Source organism: Ctenopharyngodon idella, chromosome 14 (assembly GCF_019924925.1).
Source record: "Ctenopharyngodon idella isolate HZGC_01 chromosome 14, HZGC01, whole genome shotgun sequence".
In the NCBI taxonomy this organism is placed as follows: domain Eukaryota; kingdom Metazoa; phylum Chordata; class Actinopteri; order Cypriniformes; family Xenocyprididae; genus Ctenopharyngodon; species Ctenopharyngodon idella.
Window position 1 is genome coordinate 23,674,985 of NC_067233.1, and position 16,562 is coordinate 23,691,546.

The following is a 16,562-nucleotide window of genomic DNA, read 5'->3' on the forward strand; positions in this document are numbered from 1 at the left end:
ATATCTACCTATATATATATATATATATATAATGTGTGTGTGTGTGTGTGCATGAAATGTGTATATATGTATATGTGTGTGTGTGTGTATGTATGAATGTACGTATATATATTAATTTATACATATATAAATATACACATACATACATTCATATACGCATATCTATATTTGTTAGGTATCTATATCTATCTGTTATACTTATCTGCATATATATTGGTATGTGTGGTAGCTGTAGGTATGTATATATAAAATAATGTATGTATTTTTGTTTTCATGTATGTGTATATTTGTGCATGTATGTATGTATGAATGTAAGTATGTGTAGGTGGGTATACATATGTATGAATGTATGGACACACACACACACACACACACACACACACACACACACACACACACACACACACACACACAGCTTAATTTTCAATACTTTTTAAAAAAAAAAAAAAACATTGCCAGGTGAAATATGATATATAAGAAAATACACATGAAATATGATTTATATGAGATCCACACTTTAAACAGCTGTTATTACATTGTATTATTGTGCATAAATTCAGAATAATTTAAAACAATGAAACAAATAATTTGAGAACTTTTTATTTGAAATGTCAGTGTCAGGAAAAGAAAAAAATAAAATAAAATAAAACAGCAATATAAATATTAGCATATAAAATGCAAGTAGCACACAGGAGCCGGGAATCAAAGCGTTTTATCAGCGATGTTACAGCGGGATTACAGCATCAGCAGACACACGCACACACACAGATAATAGATCTATTCAGATTCTTCATATAGACATTAAAAAGCATTCTCACATGTAAGCACAACAGAGATCACAAAATTAATAAACAGAGGCATTTAGGTCTATTCGTCCTCCATTTTGTGTCTTTTCATGGAAAAGTGTGACAGGAAAAGAGGAAAGATGAACACAAAAATATATGCATAACATCACAACTTCTAGACTAAGAGTGTGTCTATTTATTTTCATAAGTAAAAGTTAAACTCTTTATTTACAGGTGCGTTAGTTGGTCTTCATAGTACTAAAGAACTACATTGGTAACACAGAGTGTCAAATGTTTTTTTTTTCTTTCTCCTTTTACTCCATTTTAATATTTTTGTGCATTTTTTTTCTAAAAAATAAAATGACATTCCAGTAGTAAGCCATTCCTCTTGAGCAGATTATCTAAAAAGGTTTCATGTGTGTTTTTAAGGGCTGATTTCTATTTACAAAGTATGTCAATGCGAAAGTGATCCGGAATCAGCATTTGGACGGAATATTTGTATCATAAGTAATGTTCTAGAACACCAGCTTTCCAAAGGTTCTACTAACTGACTCTAATGGATTTAAAATGTGCTTGTTGTACATTCAGTGAGCACAAGTTGCCTTCTGAAACAGCATCTTAACCAGAATTGAATTTGAATCCATTCATATTGAAATCACTGAGCTTGTTGCACATGGAGGTTTTGTCACCATCAAAACAGCAGATACTCATAGTGAGCATCATTAATAACTCATCAAATTACAACCAAAACTGATAAAGAGCTTCAACACTTCAGGATGACCTGGAAATACTGAATACTAAGGACGATACTCCACTGCAGGTGCTTATGGACTTACAGGTAACAACGCTCCCGTTATGGCTCGGACGTTGCTAATGCTCCAAAAACATTCAGTTAATGTTTAAAAAAACAAAAACAACAACTAATCTCTGGCTCAGTGATACACAGGGGAATCCATTCTTAGATTACTTGAAAGAAAACACAATAAAAGCGGATGGTTTAACTGCTCACCTCCTCTGTCAGAAGTTTGTAGACGTCAGGTGACATGGCGATTATCTATGGCGCAAAAAACAGCATGCAGAAATAATCACCTGAATTTCATCTATGGGAACACTTCTAAAATAATCAATTAAAAAAAAGTCCATAGTGGTATTTTAGTAAACAACAACAAAAGTAATAATCATGATGCATTTTACAAACATCGCATCATCCTACTGGGCACGTCAGGAAATGCAGCAATGGACACTGTGTCTTTGTATAAACAAGATCATGATTGTTATAATAATACATTTCCTCCTTCTGTCCAGATGTCATGATGATCACGGTAAAGTACTGTGGTAAATACATTATTGGCTAGATATACGCAGGAATATAGTGTCGCTTAAAAGTTGCATAAACTTGGCAAACGTGAGCATGAAAATCTGAAATTTCAAAGGGTTCAGAATTATATGCAAATGATTTTACAGTACTTGAGCAGGAAAAAAAAATAAAACGCAAAGCAGTTAGATGAAACTGAGAAGTGGGTTTACGTTGACAGTTTTTTTTACCCTCATATTTTTCCAGCAAACCTCAGAACAGCACAGGATGGAGTTGTCCAGCTATTTCAACCTCACTAAATTTTACCCCTACGTATCTACCATGCCTCAGCGCTCTACTTCTTCTCCTTCTTGGTGGATTTCTTCTTGCTGGCAGGCGTCTGGGCAGCCTTGGGTGGCTCGGGTTGGGCGGCGGCGGCGACCTGCGGTGGAGGCAGGGCCTGCTGGGGTTGCTGTTGGTTGGAGGTCAGAGTGGCGGTGCTGCCGGGGATGTAGACGTTCTGACGGTAATCGGGGACGTGCTGCAGGGTAAACTGAGGGCTGTAGCGGGTGCTCAGACCCATGGTGCCTGGAGCCAGAGTGTTGGTCGCCTCGCTGACCTCTGCAGAGAAAGAGTTTTCTGTTAGGTGATTTTCGGAGGATTATTAATATTGATTCAATGACAGTGTCAATGTTGCAAAGTTCATTGGTTACACTTTATTTTGATGCTCTCCTTTAGACATTCTGTTTACTATAAGTAACATTGCACATACATGTCAATGAACTCTCATTAGAGTATTAGTTGACTGTTAGGGGTAGTGAAATATGTTGACATTCTTGCAGAGTGACTTATAGTCAATAGAATGTCTTTTGGTGGACAATCACAATAAAGTGTCATCAGATATTAAGCAGACAGTCTACTAATAATCTAATGAGAGTTAGTTGACATGTAGGTGCAACATTACTTATAGTCAGCAGAATGTGGACCATCAAAATAAAGTTTTACCAGTTCATTAGTTATGAAGCGAACTCAAGTTCAGTTATGAAGTTCAGCTGTAAATCAGCTCTACAGAAGACAATAGTGTCATCATTCAGCTCAAGTAAGTTCAGTGTTGATTCAGTTTAGTTCAATAATAGTGAAAATTTCATTCAAATTATGAAACAAGCTTAATATGGCTAATATAGCAGCTGTACAGAAAATAATTTCATCAATCAGCTCGAGTCAGTGCTGATGTTTCAGAGTTCATCAATTATGAAATGAACTTTGTAGAGCTGCTTTGCAATAATGTCATTGTTCAGTTTATACCAAAATATATTTGAAATACATTTATTTTATGCTAAGTATACTACATTTACAATTATATATTTATGTGCTTAATATAAATACCCTGCGATTGTACTTTTGATATACTAAATTGGTATACTTAAAGTCTCCTAAATTGGAACAACTAATTTTGTACTTAATGCACTTCAGTTATCCGGAAGTAGTGCTGAGGTCCAACTAAAGATGTGCTTAGGTATACCTGGAACTATTGCAAGTACATTTTAGGTACACTTTAAATATCTTGCATTTAAATATTATATAGTGATCATATTATCCTTACTAACAATGACATTAAAACACATTTTAGACGTAATATTAAGAAATGTGCATTGTGCAATAAAGAAGTACTCCAAATAAAGTTTAATTATAATATTTATGTCAGCAAGTCTCAAGAGATATGTCATTTTAAATACATTTTGTTATAGTTTTTTTTTTTTTTCACTAGGTGTCACTTTGCATAAATAACATCAGGAGGAAACACCAGTAGGAGGCCAGAAACTGAAATGAACCAGAAACTCTTTTTAAACCCAACAAAGATTATTCTACAAGACTTTAACCTAGAAAACGAACAATGACAAATGCAAAAAAACTGAGTGTTAATGGAAACCTGCTGATTGGCTGATCACAAAACAACGCTGGACAGAACAGTGGAAACATTGACACGCTCCCTGATGGGAAACAAATAACTCGATAATGTCTGTCTAAGAGTCTATGCAGAACAAATATAAAATTATTCCACTTGCATCTCATGTTCTAATCTGCTTTTACATATGCTGACAATAGTTTGAAGTCAGTAAATGTTTTTTATGAATACTTTTATCCAGCAAGGATGCATTAAATTGATCAAAAATGACAGTAAAGACATGTTTCTATTTCAAATAAATATTATTTTGAACTTTCTATTCATCAAAAAATCCTGAAAAAAATGGATCACAATTTCCAAAAAAAATGAGAAACTGTTTTTAACATTGATAATAATTAGAAATGTTTCTTGAGCAGCAAATCAGCATATTAGAATGATTTCTGAAGGATCATGTGACACTGAAGACTGGAGTAATGATGCTGAAAATTCATGGTCATCATAGAAATAAATTACATTTTACAGTATATTCACATAGAAAACAGCTATTTTAAATTGTCATAATATTTCACAATACTACTGTTTTTACTGTATTTTTGATCAAATAAATGCAGACTGGGTGAGCAGAAGAGACTTCTTTCAGAAACATTCAATGAAAACTAGAATTTTGCCTGTAAAACACACACACACACACACACACACACACACACACACACACACACACACACACACACACACACACACACACACACACACACACACACACACACACACACACACACACACACACACACACACACACACACACACACACACACACACACACACACACACACACCCCTCAAACGTTTGGGGTAAGATTTTTTTTCAAGTTAGTCTGTAGAGTTAGTTATTAGCTTTATGTAACAGCAGCTGCCATCTAAATGATGAGCAAATACCACAGCAACGTTGTGTGATGAGTCACTTTCTTTTTGTTCTCTCTCAGTCACAGCAGCAGTGAAAATAAAGGGAAACATGAGAGGATGATGTCATGCTGCTGTCACCAGCTTTGATGTGGTTTACATAGATACGGGCCGCTGAATTGTCTCTGTGTTCATTCAACGTGATAGACACAAATCTATGCAAAACCTGATCTGATTATGATGTAAATGACCGATTTATTTAGAAAGAACTGACAGTCTGTGAAGTCAACACTGTTTCTCATGTGTTTTCAACATTACATATGCACAATCTAATACATAGTGATGCTTATTAAAATATAGCGCAAGAGAGAGATTCTCACCATTAGCAGCGGCCATCAGCGCCTGGAGCTGCTCGGCCTCGGTGGGGGGGTTGGGCCAGGGTCCTGTTCCCACGGCAACCTCAGGAGTGGCAGCAGCCCTGCAGAGGAAGAGGAAGTAGAGTCAGCAAAACAGAGGCCGTTCTGTAATGCTGCTATCAGAAACAGCTGCAGTGTGTGTCTGTGTGTGTGTGTGGCGCTTTGTGCCCTCATTTTAGCACACACACTCAATCCTCCATGTTACTTTTAACTACACCATGTTGGAACGCTGGTGGAAAACGTAAATGACTGGAGAACGAGAGGTAACAGCTGCTGAAAACTACAGCGCACGCACACAGAACCACTGAACATTTCCATGTGTGGCGACTTGATCTTCAAAGGCGTGTTCAATTTGCATCCACGGTGAACAAAAGCCCTGATCGCACTAAAATTCACCTCATTACACACACAAACTTTCTTTACTGTCGTTAACCAGGAGAAGCAACAAATACTCTTCCAATTTACCACCATTAATTCCCCACTACCACACAAGCTTTATTTGGAAGATTAAAGCTCCACAAACAATACATAATGTGTTAATTAAACATTAAAATGATGACATTAAAATACTTTCCTTAATTAATAACAACTACCATACATGAACAAAGGACAAATCGCTGTTCCTCATAAAAAACTCCGGATGTTCTCTTTTCTCTGCGTGTGAGAGGGATAATGGAGATTCCTCATCCTGTTCCCAAACATCAGGAAATACACCGCTGTTCAAAAGTTCAGAGTCAGGATTTTTTAATGTTTGTGAAAGAAGTCTCTTCTGCCACCAATGCTGCATTTATTTGATCAAAAATACAGTAAAAACAGTAATATTGTGAAATATTACTATTTAAAATAACTGTTTTCTATGTGAATATATTGTAAAATGTAATTTATTCCTGTGATCAAAGCTGAATTTTCAGCATCATTACTCCAGTCTTCAGTGTCACATAATCCTTCAGAAATGATTGTAATATGCTGATTTGCTGCTCACGAAACATTTCTGATTATTATCAATGTTGAAACCAGTTGAATTTTTGTGTAAACTGTGATTTATTCCTCTTTTGTAATATTATAAATGTCTTTACTGTCACTTTTGATCAACTGAATGCATTCTGGCTGAATAAAAGTATTAATTTCTTTAAAAATAAATAAATAAATGAATAAAAAGAAAGAAACCAAACTTATGAACACTAAGGTCGCAAATGATCTTGAAATTGTGCGCAGCTGAATGGTTTCAGATCTCCACCTTGTAAACAACACCTAATTAATGTCATCAACATATACATAAAAGAGCACCAGTCACCGTCCTTACGCTTTACTTGAGAATCGCGAGGGGCAAGAATTTCCAAATACCTGCAGTGCTCCGACTCTGCCACAAGGAAAAGTGTGTACGCCTGCTACGTTAAAGAGCATTTTTAAAAATATGAACATTGGTGTTTTTTAAATGAGGCCCCTTGGAGCCTTTCATTCTGTTTAACTCAAATTAATACGGATTCTTGAAATTCAGGGCGTAACAAACAGGACAAAACTATGCAACACACCATCTCACCATTACGTCCATCACACCATCGGTCTGTATGGGCATAATACAAATAAGTTTGAATTAGCATCTTCAGCACAGAGAATGGATGAGATGCTAATGCTAAAGGCCGTCTGTCTCTGAAAGGGTTAAAAGAAAGTCGGGGTTTCACTTCCTGTCTTATATGAGCCCAGCGGCTGTAAAACAGTCTAACACCACAGACACCAGACGATTAACAGCAACATCTGCATACAAGACACGACCGCAGAACGGGCGGCAACAGAGGATGAAAACAGACTCAAAGACAGGAAAACTGGGAGAGAATGAAAGGAAGACTAACAGACAGACAGAAGGAAAGAAAGACAAACAGAAAGGGAGGAAAGAAAGAAAGAAAGAAAGAAAGAAAGAAAGAAAGAAAGAAAGGGACAGATGGATGGATGGATGGATGGATGGATGGACCGAAGAAAGGAAGAAAGAAAGGAAGAAGGATGGATGGACGGAAATAAAGAAAAAAAGATAGAAAAAAGGGAGGAAAGAGAGTTTTAAAGTTTAAAAAAATTCAAGAACAAAAAAAAAAAAGTAATTTAGGCATGTGAAGGAAAAAGTGACAGAAAGAATGGATGAAAGAATGAAAAGCAGAAAGAGATTTGAGAAGGGAAAGACTGTTTTTGCCAAGCATTTCAAAAGGGATAAACTCGCAGTGCCAAGATGAGGGGAAAAAACAGGGTGATGTTGTTTTAGAGTGAACAACTAATGAGAACCAGAGCTGATCTGAATTCATTTCATATGATGCATCAGTACTGACAGTCAAACCTGCAACCTTCAGGCCACCAGCTCAGATCTTTAACCATCTTTAACCACTGCTGCTTAGACACAGAACAATGCAAACCGGGTTAACTGGCATATCCTGGAGCAACACTTCAGGACAACAGGCAACAGATCCTGTTCACCAGCATGAAGATAAGATGCCTCATTTCTCCATAATCAGCTTCTCATCACATTTGCAGGAAATTACACTTCCTGTGGTCAGCATTATCACATCCTGTGGTCGGATAATCACTTCCTGTGGACCAGATTGCGCGGGCTGTCAAAAACCAAGAGTTATGGTCCAAGATGTCATTGTTTGTAGCTATTAATTCCTAAAACCCCTTACAAACGTTTACACAAAAGACATTACGTCATTATATGTTGTACAATTCCCTTCACAGTTCCAAAACCATGGGATGCACTACAACAAAACAAATCATACACTACTATAGGCACAATGCTACACACTGCATTCTATTCTATGAGCAGAACGGCCCCTGAGGGCCCCAGCATCACTATTGGACACTAATGCAGCACCATTCAGGAACCTGATCCAGGACAAAAACCTACAGGAACGAGCAGGGACACTAGCTACACTTCAATACCTCAGCCTGCTCGGCGGCGTCCATCTTACATGTGTGGGCTGGAGCTTGAAGGAACTGAAAAAAAGATTGAAATTAACTATGATGTTTTGCTGGAAACGGGGATAGGAGAACCAAACTGAAAGACGGACAACCGTTATGTTGTTACTTTAGTATCGCTAAGATACTATTAGAGGTTTTAATATTTTGAGTATAATATATTTTGAACGAAGTTAAAGTTTTAAATTTTTATTACAGTGTTATTTTTACATTAGGTTAAACTAAATTAATAATATAGCTGCAAGCAGCGATGACGGGCCTAAGCCCCGGTGACACCGCCACCCTGGTGGCTTCAGGGCAACTGTGCACAATGGGCAATATGTATTTAAACTGGGTAAATGTAAAATAATTCCTTTTTGGAGTGTGGTAAGGGCCCCAAAAGTGCCCAAGAAGTTGGGAAAAAATTAAAATAATAATAATAATAATAATCCTTAGGAAAACACTAGGACCTTCGCCCTTTCAGGGCTTGGGCAACTACACTGTAAAAATGATTTTTTTCTTTTTTAACAAACCCCTAAACTTCTCTACTTAACCGTTGGACTCACCCATCCAACTTGTTTGTAGTTTTTTAACACTTTTTATTCATGTTTGTAGTCTAATCGAATCCTCGTCCAATGTGCAATGGGTTGTGGGCAATATTAGCCATTGGAGTGTACACTGATCTGCACTTCAGATTCTAACAGGAAAAAGTAGACCATCCGGGTATCTTTGGATTACTCATTTCAACATACTATGATTTGGAACACACTAATTCTAATTTTGCTAATTCTAATTAATTAGCAATTTCTGAATTGTTTCCTAGCTTTTTCAAGCAAATCCTACACCAAATTTTTGGTGACATTTACTTTATTTTAAGTGATGTAGTTTTTTTAAAAAATGGTTTTAGTTTTAGTTACCTATAATAATCCTGCTAACAGCACACAGGTCTTTGGGCCCGTTGCTATATATGTAGCACTGCCAATTTAAACTAAACAAAAAGATTTAATTTCTTCCAAATGGCTTCTTTCAAACTGGGTCCTGTCAGGCTGGAATGTGTTGTGTAACGTCTGTTATGGAAACCGATGCGCCGTGAACACTGGCACACGAGATAATCAGGACCCTATTGGCTGCCTGTGACCGGCCCCTCCCTCTGAAGAGCACCTGATTGGATGAGTTGCTGTCAATCACACTGAAATGGTCAAAGCGTCAAAGCCCTTTGGCATCTTAATGGTTCCAATCAGTTTCAGCACAATGCATTGACTATAACAGGCATTAGCATGGCAATAAACCTCACTGTCCCCCTCTTTTACTCTTTCTGGCCCCTCTCTCTCTCTCTCTGTCTCTCTCTCTCTGTCTCTTGGCAGATTGAGGCATTGGGGGTGGAGGGGTAAATGCTTGAATAACAGCAGCCATTTTGTTAAGAGGAGAAGAACATTAAGATTCAGCACACAGCTAGTTTCTTTCTCTTTTTGTTTCTCTATTTCTCTTTGGATATGTTTGGCAAACTCTTATTTATACAATATGCAGTATGTACACTGTGCATGCAATACTAGCTTGATTTGAATTCATATAGTTTATTGTTCACAACATAAGCTATTTCTTTTACCTCTGTACATGAAGGCAGCATTTGTCTCTTACACAAAAGCAAATCTGCATGCAAATCTATTTCTGTACATCATCTCTTGCTCTATATAGTCATATATATGCACTTCAATGTGTGTTAACCATGTATTCAATGCAAATGTTTTTGAAAAGAGGGGACTTTCTGTTTTTACATAATGCAAATCTGAACATGTGCGTGCGTGCGTGCGTGCGTGCGTGTGTGTGTGTGTGTGTGTGTTTGTGTGTGTGTGTGTGTGTGTGTGTTACTCACCCGCTGGGCCCAGGCCTCTGGTTCTGTGTGAAACGCCAGTCACCGCTGGGTGGTTTTTGCTGTAATGAGACAAAAGGAAAAACATGAGTAATGACATATAAAAAGAAAAGCAAAGATTCACCATTCGTTTGTGAGTATATTTGTGTGACCTTGCTGTTGCCATGGGGACAGAGGAATGATGTAAGTGTGTATCCTGTGTGTGGTGACGGCCGTCAGTGTGACCTTGAGGACACAGCATGTGACCAAACCATGAGAACGAGAGACTTGTTCACTTCATCGTGCTCATGTTTCCTTTGGCACTATATAATAAAATCTAAATGAATGTCAGAAGCAGCTTTGACAAACGACTTATAGAGGTTTCATTTGAAATGGATGGGTGCTCAATAAGTTACGGTTACACACACACACACACACACACACACACACACACACACACACACACACACACACACACACACACACACACACACACACACACACACACACACACACACACACACAGAGAGAGACCAGGACTGTTCCAGTGAGCGAGAAACAAGCTCTGTGACTAATTGGGTCAAAGACAGAAAGACCATTGTGATTCGATCCTCAGGACAGCAAACACTCACACTGCGTATTATCTCTATAAAATGTCACAAACCCACAAATAAAACTGCATATATAATACTTAAAAACAGCATGATAAAAGCCTCTCCACTTCTAGAATTTAATTACTTTTCATCTGCATTCTCTGACTGGGCATCGAAATGGAAAACTGAAAAAATTTATCAAAACCAAATTAATAAGTACACAGAAAGAGAAACAGAGACACTCTGAAAGACTCTAAAAAGTCATATGATGGCATCAAGATTAGTTCACTTCAGAATAAAAATTTCCTGATAATTTTCTCCCTCCCATGTCATCCAGGATGTTCATGTCTTTTTTTTCTTCAGTCGAAAAGAAATGAAGGTTTTTGAGGAAAACATTCCAGGATTTTTCTCCATATAGTGGACTTCACTGGGGTTCAACGGGTTGAAGGTCCAAATATCAGTTTCAGTGCAGCTTCAAAGGGCTCTACACGATCCCAGACGAGGAGTAAGGCTCTTATCTAGCAAAATGATCGGCCATTTTCTAAAAAAAAAAAAAAAAAAAAATATATATATATATATATATATATATATTTTAACCACAAATGCTCATCTTGCACTGCTCTGCGATGTGCCACGCATTACATAATCGCGTTGGAAAGGTCACATGTGACATAGGCGGAAGTACCACGGTAGGGCGTTGTTTTACCTTTTTTTTTTTATAAAGGGCATTTGACTTCGTCTTTGCACGTTCGCTTTGTAGAACTTGCTCGGTACTTCTGTTTACGTCATGCGTGACCTTTCCAACGTGATTACGTCATGCGTTGTGCACCGCAGAGCAGTGCAAGACGAGCATTTGTGGTGAAAAATGATATATATATTTTTTTTAAACGACAGATCATTTCGGTAGATAAGACCCTTATTCCACATCTGGGATCGTGTAGAGCCCTTTGAAGCTGCACTGAAACTGACATTTGGACCTTCAACCCGTTGAACCCCAGTGAAGTCCACTATATGGAGAAAAATCCTGGAATGTTTTCCTCAGAAACCTTAATTTCTTTTCAGCTGAAGAAAGAAAGACATAAACATCTTAGATGACATGGGGGTGAGTAAATGATCAGGAAATTATTATTCTGAAGAGCCCATTTTAGTTCTGTGATGTCTCATATTTCAACAAGAAAAAACAAACAAAGGGCAAAAAAGCAACACCCACAAACGCCAGATGAACAACAGCTGAAATAAAAACACACAACAGAATACACATTTGCTTACTGAACTATATAAATGAGGACTGACTGTTGGCTTATGTTTTTTATATATAAAAGCTAATTATAATAACTAGATTAACCTAAACAACCTGTATGAGAAAACTGAGTTTTCAAAATCAGTTTTTTGTCGACAACTTTTGGGGACAATTTTATATATAGGCAAGTATAGCCAAGTAAATCCATAAACATTGTAAACCTAATAACTATACTAGCCTAAACCTGACCTGTATGAGGAAACATTTAGCATACTTTTCATTTATTTTTACATTTGTAAACGTCCCCAAAATTAGTTTAATTATTTTGTTTGATTTAGACCACTTCTGTGAACAATTTTGTTTTAAAAGTATAGACAAGTAAACCTATAAATACAAAATTGTAAACTTTTTACATTGTAAACCTAGACTAGCCTAAACCTGACCTGTATAAGAAAATGTAAATCATTTACACAATTTGTACATTTTCAAATTCCCTTAAAATGAGTTTTTGTCCAGTTTAAGCTTTGTGAACAATTTTGTTTGCAAAGTATAGCCAAATACACCCATAAACACACAGTCCTAAACCTCTCAAACAGAACACCATGACTCGCCTCACTCTGCACACATATAAACAGATTAATCAGAACAATGAGAGAGAGATCACAACATAATTCATATTCAGGGTCAGAGTCTTTCAGACAGTAATGACTCCTGCATATCCTCATGTGTACAAAATGCTCATTCAGCGAGGGCAGAGCGTGAAGGTTACATCTGCCTGCAGGAATGTCAGGAATAAAACAAAATCTTCCATAATGAGGCGTCTGTCTTTCTCATGAGTATGCTGTACATCGCCTACTATGTTTAAAATAGAATCTGAAACGGTATCAAAAATAAACATTTCAAACTGTAGTATGATACATTGTTGCCTTCTAACCTCACTGTGTTCCATTTTGAATTTAAGATTCTTTATAGTGTTTATAATTCCAATGAGCAGTCCATCACCACGGTGATCAGAATGAGGTCACACAACTTGACCATGCCACACATAAACTCAAAGTCGAAGGTGGGTAGTGTCCTCTCAAATAATGGTATTTACATATTGAATATTTATACAGATAACACACAATAGATGTGTCATGCTCCCAAACACATACATACACACATAATACGCCTAAAGGACTGTGTGACATCTGTAAACAAACACTAATGCTCTGCACACATGGCAAAGCAGGATGAAACACACCTATGTATAAACATACACATACTTGTACAATGTGTATCAAATCAGTCATGCTGAAGCCTGAAAAACCAACACAAAAAAAGAATATGACTGAGCCACATTCAAAAGACACTGAATTGTATGCACACATTCAGCTTACAGATACTGATCTATCTTAGCCCACTTATTTTAAATATATACTTCACAAACATTTGGCCTTAATCTGTAGCTTTACATCTGGCGCGCACACACATGAACCAGGACAACATCTGGATCAGTATATCAACCCTGAAAGATCCTGTGAATGAACACACTAGATTTATCCAAGACATCCTTCCTCATAGATCACATGGAAAACATCCATGTGACATATATCCTGACCACACAATAGAGAAACATCCCCCGCCATATTTAAACACTGAACAGGAAGGTACCTGATTCCGTAAAGATCTATTTTTCTTTGTATATCTTATAAACACTCTGCAGGAGTAACATGCTGCTCTCTGTATAAACTGTACACACATTATCAGTAGAAACATAAGGGCAGATGCATATGACTAAACATTGATTAATGACTCTTCTGACAAGAAAGCAGCCACCCACCATCATGGTTATGAGATTTGCACAGATAAATTCAGTATGATTGGAACACAGTCTGATTATACTGATCAGGACGGTCGGTGACAGCTAAAAAAGAATAAAAGTAGGAGCTTCACTACAAGAGCTTCAGGGAAAAGCAAGGGCAACACGATCAGAGAGATCAAAATGAAATGGGTTAATCTGAAAACATGGACCAATCTGGCAGAAAGTCATGAAATATGTTTACCGTCATAACATGACAGCAGAAGGTCAACAAATCAAGAAAGTAACAAATCTCCAGACCGCATGAAGTATGTTGCTTAGAGGTCGACCAGAGCCTTTCCAACTAATTTGGCTCATCAACCTGCCTGTCATGTATTAAATTGGGGTTTTTACATAAATATTGGCATATAAACAGATGAATTTCACAGAAATATGGCCAGGACACATTAAAAACAAATGCCACACTCTAAAAAACCTATGTTGGGTTCATTATCAGCGAGCAATAGAGTAATTTTTAAACAATAGTTGAGTTAAATAAAACTACCCAGCATGTTGGGTCAAACATTTAATTCAGGTCCCCACGGTCCTCAATTTAGGTCCCCACGGTGACACGAGTCTCCATGTGTCTGTGTGCATTCAGGTTGTATTACCCACTGGGATAGAAAAACATGTACACACACACACACACACACACACACACACACACACACATAGCCCTCTCTCTGTCCTTTACCATTCTACGATTCTTCCATCTCTATTGAAACTCACATGCCCACCTCCCCTCTCTCTCTCTCTCTCTCTCTCTCTCTCTCTCTCTCTCTCTCTCACACACACACACACACACAGCACGTGTCATGATAGCGGAGCCAGATGGCAGCCCAGCGACCCGAGAGACAAAATGACTCTCAAGAGACTTAGAGATGGGACATTAGGTCCAGGATGGAGAGAATAGGACAAAGAAAAAGAGGAAAACCTTATTTCTCAGGCTCATCCCTTGTAAACACGTAAACACATGAGATTATAGAGGAATTCAGTTTCAACAAACAGCAAACTGATTTAACACACTTGCCCAAAACTCTACAAATAACCACTTCACATGCCATAGAAACAGGAGAAACTTGCAAATATAAACTGACAATTCCTATACATGAGAATTGAAAATGAGAATTGTGAATCACTGCGGAGATTTCCTATGGGATAACCCAGATGTGACACGCTCACACACAAAAAGTAGGTCACATGACGTGTGGAATCAATAACATGAGTTCAGCACAACAGGAAGTCAGGGGTCAATGAATGACCTCTGGAATCCTGTTATCCCGCCACATCTTTCTTCCACTACCTATTTCCTCTTTCTCTTTCTCCAAACGTGATATTCCCGCCTTTTCCTTCCCCCATCCAAAACCTGATTTCTATCTGTCTGTCTGTTCCTCTTCCTGTCCATCTGGTGTCCATGTCTCTTTCAACCTCGCTTTAGAGCTTCTGTTCCGTACATTCTCAATGTCTGCTCTAAATGTCTGTTTGCTTCATGTCTTCCATCTGAACCAGTGTTTCTCAACTGATGAATCACGGACAGCAGGCAAAACCAATGCTAATTGCAAGTAATAAAATGCAGCTAATCTCATATAACCATGCATGGTTTGGTTATACAAGATTAGCTTTATTTTATTACTTGCATTTAGCTTTGTTTTTCCCTGCTGTCCGTGACCCATCAGTTGACAATCAGGGGACAGACATTTTTGTTTACTTTTGTACAATTTTGGTACAAGCATCTCTACTTGATGTCCAATGTAAAATCTGGGTTTTTACCACTACTCTAAATCTGTTTTTCCCTCTGACAACCATGTTTCCAACTCTAAAATCCCAAAGTTCATGTTATTCCAAAACTCTCTAAGCCTCTTTCCTTACTGTGTCTTAATTTTCTCCTCCCTTCTTGTCTGACACCATCCAGACTTTTGCTAAATGCTTTTCTTTTTGTTCTTAATATATCTGCACTCTTTTCCCTTGTGTTCCCACTTTTCATCTTTTTCTCTGTTCTTCCTCCCTCTTCCTGTTTAGTCACAGGACTCACACCCTGCCAGTTCATTGCAGTTTTTGGAAGCCAGTTGCCAAAACTGCACTATGACGTACACTTGAAGCATATTTAACACATTCCCAAATGCATCATATGAAACAAAACTGCTCCTAAAACATTAAGAAACTCAGAGAACCTAGAGATAACAGGAAAGAGGAGTAATACATGAGTAATAACCAGCCATGAGGTTGAAACATTACCCAAAAATTTTTTTCCACCTACACTACTGGTCAAAAGCTTGGAATCATTATGATTTTAAAAAGGTTTGTGAAAGAAGTCTCTTCTGCTCACCAAAGCTGCATTTATTTGATCAAAAATACAGTAAAACAGGAATATTGTGAACTATTATTACAATTCAAAATAGCTGTTTTCTATGTGAATATATGTTAAAATGTAATTTATTTCTGTGATCAAAGCATCATTACTGCAGTCTTCAGTGTCACATGATCCTTCAGAAATCATTCTAATATGATGATTTGCTGCTCAAGAAACATTTCTGATTATTATCAATGTTGAAAACAGTTGTGCGGTCTAATATTTTTGTTGAAACTGTGATATTAAGATTATTATTTAAAGAAAGAAATAAAATTAATACTTTTATTCAGCAAGGATGTATTAAATTGATCAAAAATTACAAAAAAAAAAAAAAAAATTAATTTCAAACTAATTATGTTCTTTTCAACATTGTATTTAACAAAGAAAAAAAAATCTATCATCGTTTTCACAAAAATCTCAAGCGGCACAACTGTTTTGAACATTGATAATAAT

General features: G+C 37.2%; 1 protein-coding gene and 1 long non-coding RNA gene across 45 annotated transcripts in view; one reads left to right on the forward strand and one right to left on the reverse strand.

Moving 5' to 3' along the window:
• Nucleotides 1-584: 584 nt before the first annotated feature.
• Nucleotides 585-16,562, reverse strand: part of LOC127525756 (protocadherin gamma-A12-like) — a 169,497-nt gene continuing 153,519 nt past the window's right edge. For all 44 annotated transcript variants that reach the window (XM_051918625.1, XM_051918626.1, XM_051918652.1 and 41 more), the window contains 3 exons: nt 10,111-10,169; nt 5,265-5,362; nt 585-2,700 (listed from right to left, as the gene is read on the reverse strand). In XM_051918625.1, the coding sequence (XP_051774585.1) occupies nt 2,435-2,700; nt 5,265-5,362; nt 10,111-10,169 (423 nt within the window). In that variant the 3' untranslated portion in view covers nt 585-2,434. The remainder of the gene's footprint in view (nt 2,701-5,264; nt 5,363-10,110; nt 10,170-16,562) is intronic.
• LOC127525779 (uncharacterized) lies at nt 2,586-4,822 on the forward strand. The gene is made up of 2 exons (XR_007933415.1): nt 2,586-2,725; nt 3,848-4,822. It is a non-coding gene; the product is annotated as an uncharacterized LOC127525779 (long non-coding RNA).